This window comes from Chiloscyllium plagiosum, chromosome 4 (assembly GCF_004010195.1).
Source record: "Chiloscyllium plagiosum isolate BGI_BamShark_2017 chromosome 4, ASM401019v2, whole genome shotgun sequence".
NCBI classification, from domain to species: domain Eukaryota; kingdom Metazoa; phylum Chordata; class Chondrichthyes; order Orectolobiformes; family Hemiscylliidae; genus Chiloscyllium; species Chiloscyllium plagiosum.
The window spans coordinates 96,807,300-96,825,682 of NC_057713.1; the positions used below are offsets into that span (position 1 = coordinate 96,807,300).

The window sequence follows — 18,383 nt, forward strand, 5'->3', positions numbered from 1 at the left end:
TGTCGACAATGCCTCTTACCCATGCCTGCATTTCCGTGGTTTGGACACCAATCTTCATCCCCTAAAATAAACTGTCTCTTTTGCTTAGAGGAGTCGTGTGTCCAGCATTGGCATTCCTGATATTCTTTCACTCTCCTTCACGCAGGTCCAGGAAGATCCAGGAGCTATTTCTGTAGTTGTGAGAGGGGTGATCTTATAATCAAAAAGAACTGGGGCAGTTTGGTATCCAGTGAAGCTGTAGGCTGTTTCTTTAAGTCTGCTCTTTCTGCCAGATTGGAAGATGGATGATATAGAACTGTCCTTCCATGCCAAATGCTACTCGACTTGAGGAAATACTCAAATTCACTGCTGGTAAATGATAGCCTCTTGTCTGTGACTAACCCACCCCGGAGTCTGTGTACTGCAAAAGCTTTCAGCTTTTCAGTCATTGTCCTCGTGTTTGACAAATAAACTTTATGCAAGTCCAGCCACTTTGAATAGGTCTTCACGATGATTAAGAACATAGAGCCCATGAAAGGTCCAGCAGAGTCAATGTGTAATCGAATCCAAGGTTTACCCAGTGTTTGCCATGAATGTGGGGGAGCTGCTGGTGATAACCTTTGTCCATGTTGGCATTGCCCCACCAACATGGCTATGTCAGCATCTAATACTGGCCCCTCGTGAACTTCTCACCAACATCTTCATTTTGGAAACTCCTAGATGACCCTGGTGGAGTTCAACCAGTATTTGGTGATGAACTTTGCTCAGGACAATCACACTTGCTCCCTATAATAATATGCCATCGTCTATGATGACCTGGTCTCACATGATCCAGAAAGGTTTTGATTCTGGTTGTGATGACCCTTTTGTTTCCTCTATCACTAACGGCTGTTTTAGTTTTGCCAGGATGGGATCTTTTTGTATCCATAGTCTGACATTGTCAGTAGTGACTGGAAGGGTGTCCAGAAAGTTCAAAACTAGTATGGACTCCACTAGTATGGACTCCTCTAGTAGCAGCACCACTGGTGGTTAATTAGCCAGTGGTAGGTAACTTAAGGCATCTGCATTTGCCACTTGGCTTCCTGGATATGTTCTGAATTGTATTTGTATACACTCTGAATTAAAACCCTGCTGAATTAGACCTGAAGCTATGGGCAGCAAGGCCCTGTCCTCTTTAAGTAGCTCGAGCAGGGGTTTATGGTCTGTTACATTGCAAATTTATGTGCATAAAAGTACTGGTGGAACTTTCTCACAGCAAAGATGACTGCCAGACTTTCCTTTTCAATCTGGGCTTATCTTCATTCAGCCTTGGCCAAATCCAGGAAGCATATGCTATCAAGCGTTCCTCTCTGCAGGGCCACAGGTGAGCTGATTCCACCCCAATAACTTATGGGGAGGCATCTCATGTCAGCACCACATTTCTCTTTGGTTCGTATCGTGTCAGTACCTTAGATGATGATAGCTGCTTCTTCACTTCCCTAAAGGCTACAACTTGACGACATGACCATTTCCAAAGCAGACCCTTTCTCAATAGCAGATATAAGGGTGCTAGGGTGGAGAATAAGTTATGTATGAATTTTCTGTAATAATTCACCAACCCAAGGAAAGATTTAAGCTCCTGCACAAATGTGGGAGCTGGAACACCTTTGATAATCCTCATTTTATCTTCTAATAGGTGTAACCTGGTTTTGTTGACTCTGTAGCCCAAGTAGGTTACTTGTGTTGCCTGGAACATGTTTTTCCCATCTAAGGTGTACACCTGCCTGGAGGAAAGTTTAACCACTATGTCCAAGTTCTCTAAATGCTCTTTATTGGTCTTCCCAGTCAGTAGAACGTCATTCAGATAAATGATGACCTGGAATAGACCTGGTTAAAATCTCCTCCATCGTCTGCTGGAAAATGGCACGGATTGATGATACCTTAAATGGCAGTTCTTGTGTATAAGTACAAACCCTTACAGGTACTCATACTTTGGCAATTGCAGGTATGAATGGCTGTTACCCTGCTTCGGGAGGAGCCCTGCTAATTTTGCAAGGGATTGGGTATTTATCCAGCTGCAATAAGTGGTTCATCATTCGTTCGAAATCTCACAAAGGTGAACTGTCTGGCGTCACAGTTGGCGAGACTGGTGCTGCCCATTCCGCAGACTGTATTGGTTTGAGGATTTCTTTGGTTTGCAGTCTCCTGAATATTAGCATGTCCTCCTGATTCCTGCCTCTATTTTTGTATGTAAGGCTAGTCCTTGCAGAATTGTGGAATGGCTTCTTGGTTAACATGCAAAGTGGCACTGGGCCCTTTAATATTCCCTAGACCTTCCTGAAAAAAACTTTCAGTATTTAACTGGGACTTCACTTAGGCAGCCAATCAAATTAATCTTTCTCAACCAATTTCACCCCATCAAGCTTGGGCCCGAGCTTTTTATTATAATCAGTGGTAACTGAACCAGCTGCTTCTCATAAGAGACCAGAACCGAAGTTGTACCCTTAATGTGTAGGGGGTTCACCAGTAGAAGTTCTCAGCCTGGTCAAGGTCTTAAGTAAACTTAAGGATTGGAGTCAGAGTGAATTTTGTTAGATTGGTTCTGCAATCACTGATACAGCTGCGCTGATAACAGACTTCCATTAAAACTGGATGACCATTATACTTGACATGTATTTTGATTGGAACAGTTAAATTGCTTAGCAACATCCAAATCAGAACCAAAAGGCTGTAGGTGGACTTTCCAGGGTGTACGTTTTGCTGGATACCAGCCTATGAGTTCTCTTACTCAATTCAGGCCTAGTGGGACTCTTTTCCTATCTCAGGCCCACATACTGGCAGCAATTACAATGGCCTGTTGGCCCAGATCCTCAAGAAAATGCTAACTGTTTGACTGAGGCTTAGCTTTGTTTTAGGGTTTTGCTGTGGGCTGGCCTACAATCCTTTGGTTCAGGATATGTCCTGAGTGAGGCAATGTAATTTCCTTCAGTCAAATGGAGTTTCCCAAGCTCACTTGAACTAGCGAGGCTGTCCACTTCCACCTGCATATCCTGTGACAAACCTGCCAAATATTTTAATGACGAAGCCAGTTATAGTGTTTGTTTGAAGTCCAGTTGGTCTTCAGCTATAGGTGCTTTTGCATGATCACTTCATTAATCCAAATACTAACAGTCTCCGACATCTTAGTCAAGGTTAAACCCAGATCACTTTCCTCTGCCAGTCATCTTAACTTTGTCAAACATCTCAAAACAGATTCCCCAGGTTCTCTAACTGCCAGGTAAAACCAATAGCGTCTCAGAATTAGAGGAGGCTTGGGGTTGTGGTATTCCTCAACTAAATCCAACTTGACAGGTTTTCATATCTAGTGCCTTAGGGAAAGTTAGGCTCCTAATAACCAAAAATGTTGTGGCTCCACAATTTTTCAGGATAATTACTTGTTAGTTTTCATCTGCCCCAGTGTCATTTTTCCAGGAAAAAAAATGATGCATAATTTCCGTATACTGGGCACAGTTTTCGACAGGATCAAATGAGTCTAGCTTCCCAAATAGCAGCACAATGTTAGAAATGCTTTCTCCACCTCAAAGATGGTTGTGAGTGAATCTCTACAGGGGTTTGTTTTTCTGTTGTAGCCACTGAAATAATTCTATGAGGGCAATTATCCTGTCACCAAGTCGCTCTTTATTTACATGACACTGACCCTACTAACTCAGAGCCTGCATCTAGAATGAACAGAATCTCTGACACTCCTGTTTATATGTCAGCCAGGGTTTCCTGATTGGGGCTGTTAACCTGGTCCAGTCAAGGAACTCTAATTTTGAGGTCCACCTGGATTATGTCATTCCAATCACTAAAGTCAAATATTGCAATAAAGCACTATCCTTCAGTGTGAATTATTGGATGTTAATACATATGGCTATAAAATTATACAAGGTTGTGCTGTCCCACAGTGACTTAAGTTGGTAAGCAGTGTGTAATTGAACTATCTTGATTTTCATTCATATTATCTGTCCCAGTTTAGTTCTTCATATCTGGGTGGCAGCAGCATTGCTACAATTGTCCCAAGTACATGTTGGTAAAAGGAAATGTTGGTGAGAATTCCTGCTTTTTGACCAATATACTACTGACCCTAGTTTGGAAGACCTACCTTTCACTATTCTGTGATTGGATAACCCCATGCTGTCTAAACTCAGTTATGAGCAAAACTGTTTTAGGTCAAGTACTCTCGGGTGATGAATGGACAATGAGTCAGTCATTTGTGAAGAAAGGAAAGGCTGCAGTCCTGTAGATGCTGATGTATGTGCATAAGATGGCCAGAATAACAAAATTCATTCTGATTGATTGAAAACACCTAAACCAAGGAAGTGTGTAGCGATTTTTGCAAAGCTTCAGATTCTTTTTAAATAACAAGTAAAATTTGGAATTAACATTAAACCACAAAACAAGGTTTCTTTCCCACAAACTTTGACAGTAATGACTCTCAACTTACTGAAAACACTGATTGTTTATAAATTCCAGAAAGAAGTCTATCTGCAGGTACAACCTAGTAAAACATCCGAATGGCTTTCATTTTTATACAAGAAATGCTTTATAAAGAAAAGACTCATTCATTTAGTTTCATGCAAACTTGGTCAATATGTACGCCGCTGTTAAAAATGGAGTGATGTTTAGAAATCACAATACATAACATTGAGGGTTGCCCTTGAGCAGAAACTGAACTGGACTTGCCAAATAAAACTCTGGCAACATGAGCAGGTCAGAGACTGCAAATTATTGCAACAAATGGACTGCACTGATTTAAGATGGCAGCACATCACATTCTGAAGAGTAATGAGGGATGGGCATTAAATACTGTCCCATAGTACCTTCGTCCCATGAATGAATTACAATAAAACATAAAGGATGATTGTATATATGTTCTATTTGTTGTGGGGGAACCTGAGTTGTTCTGACGTATCATGATATATTGTTTAAGCAGTTCAGTCAAAGAAGAAACTTCGTAGGTCTAATCACTGGGATTGTGATGTACATGCCAACAAATGCAAGAGGTCTTCACCAAATATCAAAAATGCAGAGGATGGTATTGGTGATAACACCACTGAGAGAATAGAAAATGACAATGATTCAGTTAAAACTCAAACAGACTACAATGGAGATTGCTCCAGGGAAACTCAGCAAGACCAAAGTCTCTACAATGGCTGCATGAAAACAATGACTAAGGAATTTATTGAAGTCCAGTCTGATGGTGAACTGATCTGTGTTGATGTGAATATGTACAAGAAGAAAATGCTTTCTTCTAATGAAGCAAAATTGGAAGTAAGTGAACTGGGTGAAGGAAGTTGTATTAAAAAACAGCAACTTGAGTCAAGTGAATACATGGAAAAGAAGACTGATAAACAACATTCTGCAGGTCTGTGTGTTTTATAGTTTGTGTATGAGTTATATATATGTATTTATTTATTTTTGAACTTCCTTCCAACAGAGAGCCAGTTAAATCACATTTATAATTGAAGTATGGAAATAGCAAAATGACATTACTTTTCAACATGCATGTCAGATTCGTAGTGTCCCTATATCATCTATACACCAAAAGTACGAAAAGAGTGAATATGTTAAAAGTGAATTAAAACAAAACAGTCTTAAGGCGTTGTTCAAAGAGCAGGAGACTTTTGGCAAAGCCAACATTTATGCCTTAAATAATTCATCAAGACCGAATCATTGGTATTTGTGGGGCCTTTTGTTCAGAACTTGGCTGCTAATGTTTTTCATCCATGGAATTGGGCATTATTTGGCTAGGCTAGTATTTGTTGCCCATCTCTAATTTCCCACAGGCAGTTAAGAAACAGTCACATTGCTGTGAATCTCAAATCGGACAAAAATGAACGGCAAATATCCCTCCCTAATGGACATTAGTAAACAAATGGATTTTGATGACAATTGACACTTTTTTTTAGGTGTGACTGTTAGATTAGCCTTTTATTCCAGCTTTTTATTGAATTCAATTTTCAGCAACATTAGCTTGATTTTGGGTTACTAGACCTGTGACATTACCACTACGCCACTCCTCTTTCTTTTAAACCTAGCTTGAAGTAACAGTGCTTCAGAAGTAAGTTATATTATTTGTGACATACTGAGGTTGTGAAAGGAACCAAAGTAGGTGCAAGGTCATTTGTTTTTATAATTTTATTTTGCAATCTTAATCCGAGTTTCAGTTCGAGTTGATTGATTGTATTCTTGAGTAACAACTGCATTTTAAGCCTCTTGCATTTCCACCAAAATGAAATTCAGGACTGATATTTAGGGCTTGTTGAGCACATATTAGGGATTTAACATCTTTTCCTCCGGCAGCCATCAAAAAGATTATAAAATAGACTTAACTGAATGAAACCGCAGCCAATGTCAGCCATTGATTAAGACTAACTTCCAAGCCCAGTACTCCAGACATCTTCACTGACAAGCTGTCTGCGGATTTCCAACATGTACTCGAATGCTATCTGTTGGGCGATGGACTTAACTATTCTGAATATTTCCAATGCCCAATTTGTCTAGGTCAGTGCACCTGAACTTCTAAGGCAGGAACTTCTTCAGTTTGCATGATTGCGAATGTACTTGACTCCAGATTACTTACTTACTCTTTAATATCTCTTTGCCCTGTGATCAAAGTTCCAGATTTCTCCCTTGAGTCAGGTGAATTGGGGCAATTAGTGAGGCCAAAGGCACCTGGAAGAAATGGGAAGCCAGAGTCAGGGTGACCTATGAATGGGGTAAAATGAAACCATGCGGCCTATCTTTTCATTTCCTTTTTAGTTTTGGAGGCAGCATGGTGTCATTGAAGCAGTGGAGCATCCTAGAATTAAAGCCAACATTTCTCCCCCTCCCCACATTCCCCAAGGCTGAACAGTGTGATTTTGCCTAGGTCTGCAACCCTCAAGGCACAGCTATGCACCTGTGCAATATTTTGCTAAAATGGATTATGGGTATCCTACTTTGTGCCATCTTTTAAAAAATCTTTTAAAGTATGGATTTTCTTTTTTTCAATATTGTGCAGACATTTTATAATGGTGTCATTTTCCATTTTATATTGCAATCGCAGATGATTAGTTACCTTTGAGGTGGTTAAAAAGTGTTCTTTTTTTTTTATTTTTCTCTTTCCCTCCCTACAGCCAGAAATGTATGCTAGAGGGGTCGATTTCACATGTCCCTGCTAAACATCTGTTTAGTGGGGGTTGGCAATGGCAGCAGTGGAATAAGTGCTCAGCTTACCTCTGTAATACAAACTTAAACTTTTCTTTCATGAAAATGAGCATTTATGATAAGGTCAAATTTTATAGTCATCCCTCCTTTACCTTTACTGAGTGGCTTTTTATGCCATTTCAGAGGGCAGTTAAGAATCAACTTCCCAGCTCGGTGAACATACCCACAACTCTGAAAATCAAGCATTTAGTGTGGATCTAGAATCCGATGTAGGATAGACTGGAAAAGGGTAGCAGATTTCCTTCCCTAAAGGACGTTAGAGAACTGGACTATTTATGACAATTGATGATAATTTCATGATCACTTTCAGCTTTAATTTTCAAATTTATTAATTGAATTCAAATTCCACTCAATATCATGGTGGGATTTAAACCTCTGTTCCCAGAGCATTAGCCTATGCGTCTGAATTGCGAGTCCAGTCACATTCCCACTTTACCACTGTCTCCCCATCGATAAATACAGGATAAACTAAACCTCACTTAACCCCAGCATTTTGCATCCAAGAATACGCAAATGTTTGTTTTTTAAAAAATAATTTTAAAAGGTAGCAAGGGGAATACTGTAATTGGGGCAGTTCCTTCTACAACAGCAGCAACTCCATTTCTTCCTCCCTGTTTTGGACTTAAAATTCGACTCCTCCATCCTCCCTGCCCAATGCCATGGATTTGCCAAGGTCCAGAATTCATTGGGACCTTCAGCCCAGCAGTGCTTGCAGTCCACATCCCCTTAAAAGTTAATTTATTATGGAGGTATGCACAATATGAAATTATTGGGTAGTTGTTACTCTCTTTCTCCCCCCCCCCCCCCATCACATTGAAACTAAGGGGCTGAATCTGGTGTCTTAACCCCACAATTTTTATAACATTCTCACAATGAAGAATGTAAGGAATATAAGATGGCCAATGCTTTGGTTGTTGAGTTTGAGTGTTATAAATATGATTGCCAAGATTCCACATAAATGAGGAACACTTTTACAAAGTGTTAATAATTATATTCCCACATAGATGCACTGTTACATATGACCCGCAGCAGACATGCTCAGGTGGAACAGCAACAGCATATTAATATGGAGAAAGCAATGGAGGTTCTTTCTGAACATATACCACCTGTAATTGTTGATCACGAAAGGCTGAAGGTAAATTGTGATATATGGAATATTTCAACATTCCATTTTAAAAATGACTATTTCAACTTTTAATCCCTTGGGTAGTTCTTTGTCTCTAGAGACATCATCTCTTCAAATGAATGAATGTTAATTGCTTGGATTTGTTCATGAATACAGAATTTAAAAAAAAAAAAGATTCCTGTTAAACACTTAAACTTCTTCTTACAAGAGATATTTTCAAATGTTGGAGTTTACTGCGGAGTGTATTGGCTATCTTGTTCATTCATTTGTCTAGCAGTTTCAAGTATCTGTTATTCCCATCACTTGTAATATATATATTGCTCCTTATATTTGTAATATCAATACTGCTGTTAGCTGGGGGAAGTTAATGTGCTTCTAATTCCATTGTTCAAACATATGTAGAAATGCAGTCAATGCTGTAAAATATTCTTGAGTAATGAATTCGCCATTGACTGTTTAAATGTTTCTTTAATCTGGTTTGTATGCAGAATCTCTGGAAACAAGTTACTCAGAAAACAGAGGGATTCACTGTAAATCAGCTTGAAAAATTGTATGCAGTGCTCAGTCAATGCATCTACAACCACCGTAAAGAGTTTGACAAGACTCTGCTGGTACAGGTAAGTCACAACACCTTTCACCTTTGAAGAAAAAGTTTCTCTACTTAAAACTATTAAAGCTACATAAGTCTGAATGTGTTAACATGGTATGTGTGAAATCAAAGATGAATTTTCATAGTGCCACAAGTGACAAAACTCTGTGCTTCACTCTTATACATTTGAAAATGCTTACTCTCTATAAATAACCAATTTTTGTGTTCATTCAGATATTTATTTCTGTGGCTTTTTCAGAGGCCAACTTTTTTGAGCCTACCTGTTATACCTTATCTATGAACTGAATTCAAATAGACTCAAGTCCTAATTAAGATAATCCTATGCAATAATTGATGTAATGACTTTAGACACCCAAAGATGAGGCGTGAAGGTTCAATTGGGGCGATTGAGAGTTATAAGGTTATAAGGAAGGACCTGAAGAGAGAGCTAAGAGCAGCAAGGAGGGGACATGAAAGGTCCTTAGTTGGTAGGATTAGGGAAAACCCTAAGGCTTTCTATAGGTATGTCAGGAATAAAAGAATGACTAGGGTAGAAATAGGTCCAGTCAAGGATAGTAGTGGGAAGTTGCGTGTGGAGGCTGAAGAGATTGGGGAGACACTGAATGAATACTTTTCGTCAGTATTCACTCAGGAACAGGACATTGTTGCCGATGTGAATCCTGAGTCACATTTAAGTAGAATGAATGGCTTTGAGGTCTGTAGGGAAGAGGTGTTGGAAATTCTGGAAAGGGTGAAAATAGATAAGTCCCCTGGGCCTGATGGCATTTATCCTAGGATTCTCTGGGAAGCAAGGGAGGAGATCGCAGAGCCATTGGCCTGTCCCAGAGGTGTTCTCTGAAACATTCCGCAAGTAGGCGGCCTGTCTTCCACCTATCGCATTTCCAACGCCCCTCCCCCAAGTCCCTCCTCCCTACCTTTTATCTTAGCCTGCTGGACACACTTTCCTCATTCCTGAAGAAGGGCTTATGCCTGAAACGTCGATTCTCCTGTTCCTTGGATGCTGCCTGACCTGCTGCGCTTTTCCAGCAATACATTTTCAGCTCTGATCTCCAGCATCTGCAGCCCTCACTTTCTCCTCGGTTTCATAAGCAGCCAATCAAACTGTAAACCACTGTGATCGAAGGATTCTCAGTCACCAAAATAAAATCGACATTGGATTGAGCTATTATTATGGCACGGTGGCTCAGTGATTACCACTGCTGCCTCGCAGCGCCAGGGACCCGGGTTCGATTCCAGCTTCAGGTGACCGTCTGTGTGGAGTTTGCACATTCTCCCTGTGTCTGCATGGGTTTCCTCCCACAGTCCAAAGGTCAGGTGAATGGCCATGCTAAATTGCCCATAGTGATAGATGCATTCGTAGGGAGTAGGGGAATGGGTCTGGGTGGGTTGGAAAATTTGGTGTGGACTTGTTGGGCTGAAGGGCCTGTTTCCACACTGTAGGGAATCTAATCTAATCACACTGGCTTAAAATATCTACATTTTGGTCTGGAAGCCATAAACTTTCCAAGTTGTCAAGACTCCATAAACTAACAGATTTTCTCCTTCAAGTTCAAACCTGACTGAGAATAAACATTGATATCTTGTGATTTACAGGCTTGGAATGATGCTGCCGAAACACCCTGGCTGTGGAGGTGAGATGAGTCCATTGCTAACACATGCATGCTGTATTGTGCCCAATAAAAAAAAAATTGCATTTATGTAAAACCTTTCATGATCCCAGGAAATTCCAAAGCAATAGTGAATAAGGTGAAGTCATGGTAGTGTGGGAAATATGGTGAAACAAACCAGAACTCGCTGTGTTTACTCAGCGAGTCGTGAGTTCATGGAATGTCCTGCCAGTAGCAGTGGTGGACTCTCCCTCTTTATGGGCATTTAAGTGGGCATTGGATAGGCATATGGAGGATAGTGGGCTAGTGTAGGTTAGGTGGGCTTGGATCGGCGCAACATCGAGGGCCAAAGGGCCTGTACTGCGCTGTATTCTTCTATGTTCTAAACTGCATTTCAGGAACAATATATGCTGAAAATTTACTGAGTTGAAGTAGGAGACATTTGGATAGGTGACACAAAGCTTGATCAGAGACGGAGGAAATTTGAGTTAGATACTCTTAAACAGCTGAAGCCATGGCTACCATGGGAAAATGGATTGAGTAAAAGTTTCTTGTTGCAATTTTTGCTTTGAGGATTGTAGTGCTGGAGGAGATTGCACAGGCAGTAAGAGGTGAAATCATGAGGGGGATTTGGGAGCATGGATAGGAACTTTTGAAATCAAGATTTTGCTGTACCAGGAGCTAGTTTAGATCATTGAGTATCAAGGTAGTGGGTGAGTAGGACTTGGCTCAATTTTGGAAATAGGATAGTAGAGTTTGTATGAACTCAAATTAACAGAAGATGTGATTCTAACTCAGATAGGATTGGAATAATCAAATTGTGAAAAGAGAATTTCAGCAGTCGATACTGGTGAAAAGTAGTTATTAAGTTGAATGTAAGTTTTTAAATATTGGAGATCATATCACCTTTAGATTTAGCCAATGTGTTTCAGGCTCTTGCTCCAAACAGTTTATGAAAATATTAAATAAGAGGTCCTAGCACAGACACCTGTGGAACTCACTGGTAAGATTTTCAGTCATCCATCCTTCTGATACCAGCATCATCTGATTTATATCTGTTAAGTAATTACAAAATCATTTCTTAGATCAAACTTTCAGTTATTCCAATAATATTTGCCTTGATAACTGTTATCTAATTATGTTTACGTGAGTGTTTGGGAAATTTATCTATGCTTAAACCTTCCAACTAAGCCTCACCCACCTTTTATCTATTTTTTTCACCTGTTTCCTCATTCTGAAGTATTTTTGAATCTCATTGTGCACAAGTGTTTTAATAATTTTAGCAACACCAATTGAGCCAAATAGTGTAAATGTCTTTTTGCTTCCCCCTGCCCCCGGCGATTTCAAAATAAAACATTCGTCAGAGTCACTTGGACCAGAAAACTCCCAGGTTCATACATGGTTTTGTATGAGTCAATCAGTCTCTGCTGCGCAGTAGTAAATGTGCAGAAATTAACTTTTAGTGGCTTTGATTAGCAAAGAAATTGAGCAGGATTCCCAATCCTGAACATTCTCAGCAATCTACTAGAATTGACACAAAACCAGGGTCAACTATGATATCCTATACAGATAATTAGGTTAATGATGTTCACTATCAAAATTAACATGTAAATGATACATATTTGGAAAATTTATTTGGTTCCCTGTAGATATTGAACCTTGATGCAAAGGTTACCTCGAAGAGCGAAATCTGTCTTTTTATAACCTCTTGCGTAATGCATTCAAGTGTCTCCTACCTGGATGATATGGGTATCAAGGGCACTTTGAATGATGTGATTTTTTTTTTCTTTTTCACTGCCTATAGGAAATGGAGAAAGAAGTGAGGAAGCTAAGTCAAATTTGAATCTTCTGTTTGCAAATAATGTTGTTCATTGTACCAGTTTCCAATCGTTTTGTTCCAATTTTTATATTTTTGAATGTTTGTAACAAAATGTAAAACCAGTCTTTCAATTGAACAATTTTTTTGTTGACAGATGATTTTTTGTTTGAATGTACATATTCTAGAAGAAAATGAAAAGTTTATACACAAATGTTTTGCCACATTACCTTGATCTTTTGTAATTTTATGTAAAGAATAAATTTTAAATTTGTGAATTTATATGTATTACAAGACCTACAGAAACTGCAATATTCTCTTTTTTTACATGTATCTAGTGCAACATTTAATATTTGTTTATAGCTTATTTATTTAAGAGTATTCACTTCAAATCTTTCAGCACAAATAAGACCATTCAAACAATTATGTCTATGAAAGAGCTGTCATGCTTTGTCCAGAATCTTTAAGTGCCTCATCTTTACTTCCCTTCTGATGGCAACAACTCTGCAACAATTTCATGCTTCACACCTTCTATCTTTTTGATTAGATACTAAACTAGGTAAAGTAAGTGTTCACAGTTGCATTCCTGAAAATTGCAACTTTAAGTGAATGATGGGTTCCCATGGAAATCTGCGAAGCTGGAGTTAATTTTCTTTGGATAGTTCTCACCTGTACAAATCAATGGTAGTTTTTCCATTTGAACATGCACGTACAGCACTGAGCATCTCTAGCTGAAATAACTTGCAAAATTAAAATAGGATTGATTGATTGGCTTGAATGGCACCATGTTCACAAACATCCACTTCCTCCATCACTGATACTCAGCAGCAGCAGTGTTATCTACAAATTGCACCCTCTAAACCCATGACCATTTCCATCTGGAAAAATAGGCCAGCGGATACATGGGAATACCACCACCTGCATGTTTCCTTCCAAGTCACTCACCATCCTGACTTTGGAAATATGCTACCATTCGTTCACTATCGCTGAGTTAAAATCCATAATTCTTCCCTAACAGATTTGTGGCTGTACCTACAGGACATGAATGACAGCTGTTCAACAAGAGCACTCACCATCAATAAGGGCAACTAGGAATGGTCAATAAATGCTGGCCAACAAGTGATGCAAGTCCCATGTGAATTTTTAAAAAAACTAAATAAAGAATAAATACTTCATAAATTATAGAGTAAACATTGCAGGACTATAGAGAAAGAATGTGAGTGGGACTAATTAACAGCTGTTTCAAAGACTAACAGAAGCCAGAGTTTAAATGGCTTGCTTCTGAGAATCCTGATAGTCTGGTCCTTTCTTTCCTTAAACTGTACCAATGATTTTCTTTCCGAGCAATCTTTATCTTTTGCTACCCAAGCCTTTCATTCACCATCAGATGAATTTCTAGTATTCTTTACTTGAATTTTAATATTCATGTCAACAGTATTTCTACTCCCTTATTGACTTATCAATGTTGACAGCAATGATGACACATAACTAATGCAAGAATAAAATTCGCAATGCAAATCAGAAAAACAGGCCTAAAGAATTGAACAGTCATGCCACTGAAGTGCTTTATTTTCAAGCAAGAGCTTGAGTTGGTTTTTTTTATTCTAATTTCTTGCCTTTACAGCCCACCAAAACAGCAAGACTGCTGGTCAATTTACCACATTTCAAATGGTTTATATCCTGCTAACTATGCTCACGTGGAGCAAAATTTGACACATTTGATTGGTTCTATCTGGGGTAAGACATTGCTCAACCTTTGCTATAACAAATGATCGATTAACATGAATCAAGCAGCTTCATTACAACACTTGTCATTGGTGAAATAGTAATCATTTGATGTCAATAGTGAATCCGACTTTAATGTACTGAAGCACATTGGAACATACTCTAATGTTAAATGCACATCACCAGCAACACAAAGTGGAACCATCACAAACAAGAAGTCTCTCCTGCAAGTATGGTATTATAAAATTTAGATACAACTTCAAATGTGACAACACAATTTGCAAATTTTTTTAAGAAAAAAATGCATTTACATATCTGCTTTTATTAGTGACTTCAGTAACATGGGATAAAATGTTTCTTTCTTGGCTGTTTTGCACACTAGTATGTAAACCTTCCATTGTTTGCTAGGGTAAAATTTTTGGATCCCTTTACTGACTAAATTCAGAAGAGTAAAACTAAAATGCTGTAACAGATTTGCAATGGAAATGAATTCAAGGAAGCACTGCATTGCTGCAGAAATGTTTCTAGACTTTGCCCAGTGAAATGCAGCCCTTACCATACTTCATTCCAGAGCTTAGGTCTCCATATTTCTAGTTGCAGACCATTTAAAGTGTTTTATTGTCTATTCACTACTTATTCATTGTATATGTATCCAGAGAATAGGATGAAGAATTTTATTTATTGAATCAGTAAAAATGAAACCTGAAAACTGGTCAGATCTTTGAATGAGATTGTTCTTGGATTTTAGTGCTCAACTACACAAGACACAGTGCATAAACTGAAGTAGTTTCAGTATGTATTGAGTGCAACTGAAATTGATACTTAAAGCCCAGTTTGTGTACAGCTTTAAAAACTTTTAAAAAGTTTTGAATTTATAATATTTTTAAAATATCCCCTTTGGACAATTAGTTTTACTCCCCTCATTGGTCCTTTTTTTAAATCTCTCTGCAGAAATGACTACAGCGAGTAGTAAATATCTAGTCCTATCCTGTCCAATTGGGTGAACGTGCAGAGATATTTTGAAAGTGATGATCATTTCACATAAATTTCTAACTATCCATTTACATAGGACTTTAGTTCAGGAGTACAGCATTTGATCCTTTGAGCCTACTCCACGAACTATGGCTTATCTAGTTATGGTCTCATCTCCACTTCCTACTTGCCCTCTTTAACTCTACTCCCTTGTGCACCTAACTCAACCTTGATTAAATTTAAGATACTGCTTCCTCTAGATGTCTTAACGACCCTCTTCAGCTGCTTTAAAAGGGAAACCTCATTCTTAAACCATATCCCAAGTTTTAGTCTGCCCCACAAGAAGAAATATCCTCTGGGTATTATCTGACCAATCCAATTCCCTTGATTATTCTCATTCTTTTAAACTCAAATGGTACAGGCCTAATCTGTTCCATGCTTCCTCTAAAGATAAGTCTTTTAGTTGCATTAACTTTTTCCAAGCTGCTTCTATTAGTTATATCATTTTTCAAATGTGGACAAACTGTGCTCCAGAGATAGTATTCATTTTACTTCTTTTGCAATAAACAACATTCCATTTGCCTTAATTATGTTGTTTAGCACTATCTCAGTGCTTATCTTTGGCTTGTTTTGAATGTTGTGCTGTGCAACCTGAAACGAAGCAAACTAATTTAGTAAGAATTTTTACATATGTAAAGCATGGAGGGCAGCTATGGCATTATGTATCACTCCTTGTGCAGGAAATCCAGTTCTACATTGAATGGTTTATTTGAAAGCTTTAAACAAACCTTTAAATATGAAAGCACTATAATAATTTTTTTTTTACAAAGGTTAGATCTGCCATTTGTTCAGTTCTAGCAAAAGAAAATGGGAAAATAAGACAATTGAATACAAAGGATGAAAGGAAAACTTGAGCATCATGGTGAGGGAGAGAAAGTGGGAATATGGGTTTGAGACAAAGGATCAGGCGTGGTCATCCAGAATAGCAGAGTAGGGTGGAATGGCATATTAATGCTCCTAGTTTTTATAGAATCATACAATGACAAACAAGGAAAACATGGCACTTATGCTTGCTGTTTGAAAGGGCTACCCAAATAATTTCACTCTCTTTCTCCTACGCCCTCAACCCTGTTAGTTTTTGCACTTTGCCCTGCAAAGTTTTAATCTCCATTAATCTTTCACTCTTTTTCAGGTAACTCATTTCATCATAACTGTGCTTAAACAAATGCTTGCTCCACACCCTACTGGCTTCCTTGCCATATTTCTGAAATTTGTCATAAAACAAAAGTGTTGGAGAAAAGTCATGAGAGAGAAATGGTTAAGGTTTCCAGTCCAGTATGACTGTCTTTAATGACACATTGGACCCAAAATGGCTCCTTCTCTCTTTCCACTGACCTACTGAGCATCTCCAGCATGTTTCTATTTCAGAATTTTCGATATATTAATAAGATGGGCCAATGGGCTGAGGAGTGGCAGATGGAGTTTAATTAAGATAAATGTGAAGTGCTACATTTTGGAAAGGAAAATCAGGGCAGGAGTTATTCACTTAATGTGAGTTTCTGGGGAGTGTTGCTGAACAAAGAGACCTTGGAGTGCAGGTTCCTTGAAAGTTGAGTTGCAGGTAGATAGGATAGAGAAGTCGTTTAATATGCTTGGCTTTATTGGTCATTCCACGAGAAAAGGAGTTGGAAGGTGATGTTGCAGCTTAACAAAACATCGGTTAGGCCATTATTGGAATACCACGTGCAATTCTCATCTCCCTCCTTTGGAATGATGTTGCAACACTTGAAAGAGAAAAGATTTATAAGAATGTTGCCAGGGTTTGAGCTATAGGCAGAAGCTGAATACACTGGCTATTTTCCCTGGAGTGTCTGAGGCTGAGGAGTGACTTTATAGAGATTTATAAAATCACGGGGGCATGAATAGGGTAAATAGACAAGGTCTTTTACCTGGGGGGGGGGGGGGGGGGGTGTCCAAAACTAGAAGACATCGGTTTAAGGTGAGAAGGGAAAGACTTAAAAGGGACCCAAGGGGCAACTTTTGCATGTAGAGGGTGGTACATGTATGGAATCCAAAATTACCACACAGCAGGCTGGAAGAACTCAGCAAGCCAGGTGACATCAGGAGGTGGAGAAATCAATGTTCTGGATGTAACCCTTCTTCAGGACTGGGAGTGGGTGTAGGGAGAGCTGCAGATAAAGAGGGCGGTGGGTGCACAGTAATGAAGACAGGTAGAGGGTGTGATCTGGTTGGTCAATGGGAGGAATGAATCTGGTTGGTGTGAGGGAATCTGGATTGGAAGGGAGATTTTTTGAAATTGGAGAACTCAATGGTGAGTCCTCCGCATTATAGGCTGAACAGGCGGAAGAATGTAGAACGTGTTGTTCCTCCAATTTGCGGTGTGGTTTGTTGTGGCAGTGGAGGAGGCCAAGAATGGTCATATTGGAAAGGGAGTGGGAAGGGGAATTAAAATGGGCAGTGACTGGGAGGACCGGTTGGCCCCTGCGGGCCTGGCTGCGATGCTTGGAAACCGTTCTCTAAGTTTATGTTCGGTCTCCCCAATGTGGAGAAGACCACGTCAGGAGTACCTGATGTTGTAAAGTAGTTTGGAAGAGAGGCAGGTGAACCTCTGTCTCATGTGGAAGGACTCTTTGGGCCCCTGGATGGAGGTGAGGGGGTGATGGTGTACTGGCAGGTTTTGCATCTTTTCTGGTTGCAGGGGAAGTTACCTGGGGAGTCGGTGGGGAGAGTGGTGCAAACCAAGAACTGGTGAAGGGTACAGTCCTTGCCAAAGGCAGAGAAGGGTGGGGAGGGGAAGATGTTCTTGGGGCAGAGTCTACTTGGAGTTTGTGGAATTGTTTAAGGATAATGCAGGGACTGGTGGGGTGATAGGTGAGGACAAGGGGGATTCTGTCTTTATTGCGTTGTTGGGGGTTGGGGTTAGAACAGTGGAACAGGGAATGGAGTTGGATGGCTGTCTGAATGACAGGGAGGAAAAGCACACTTGAAATAGGTAGAAATCTGGATGCTCACGTGTGGAATGTCTCCTTGTCTGAGCAGATGTGGCAGAGGCATTGGGAGAATGAGATGGAGTTTTTCCAGGATACTGGGCGGGAGGAGGTGTAGTCCAGGTACTTATGGGAATCTGGGTGTGTGATAAACATCAGGTTGGAGATAGAAATGGAGAGGTCAAGAAGGGGGAGGGGGGTGTACAAGATGGATGAAGTGAATTTGAGAGTGGGGTGGAAGTTGTGGACGAATTTGATTAGTTGCTCCAATTCAGCCCAGGTTTGGGACGCTGCACTAATGCAGTCATCA

The 18,383-nt window shown here is 39.6% G+C and overlaps 1 protein-coding gene across 1 annotated transcript in view; it reads left to right on the forward strand.

The window, feature by feature from the left end:
- Positions 1-12,654, forward strand: part of LOC122549223 (ATPase family AAA domain-containing protein 2-like) — a 61,160-nt gene extending 48,506 nt beyond the window's left edge. The window contains exons 25-28 of the mRNA XM_043688664.1: positions 4,934-5,365; positions 8,214-8,344; positions 8,824-8,952; positions 12,357-12,654. Of these exons, the coding sequence (XP_043544599.1) occupies positions 4,934-5,365; positions 8,214-8,344; positions 8,824-8,952; positions 12,357-12,395 (731 nt within the window). The 3' untranslated portion in view covers positions 12,396-12,654. The remainder of the gene's footprint in view (positions 1-4,933; positions 5,366-8,213; positions 8,345-8,823; positions 8,953-12,356) is intronic.
- Positions 12,655-18,383: the final 5,729 nt, after the last annotated feature.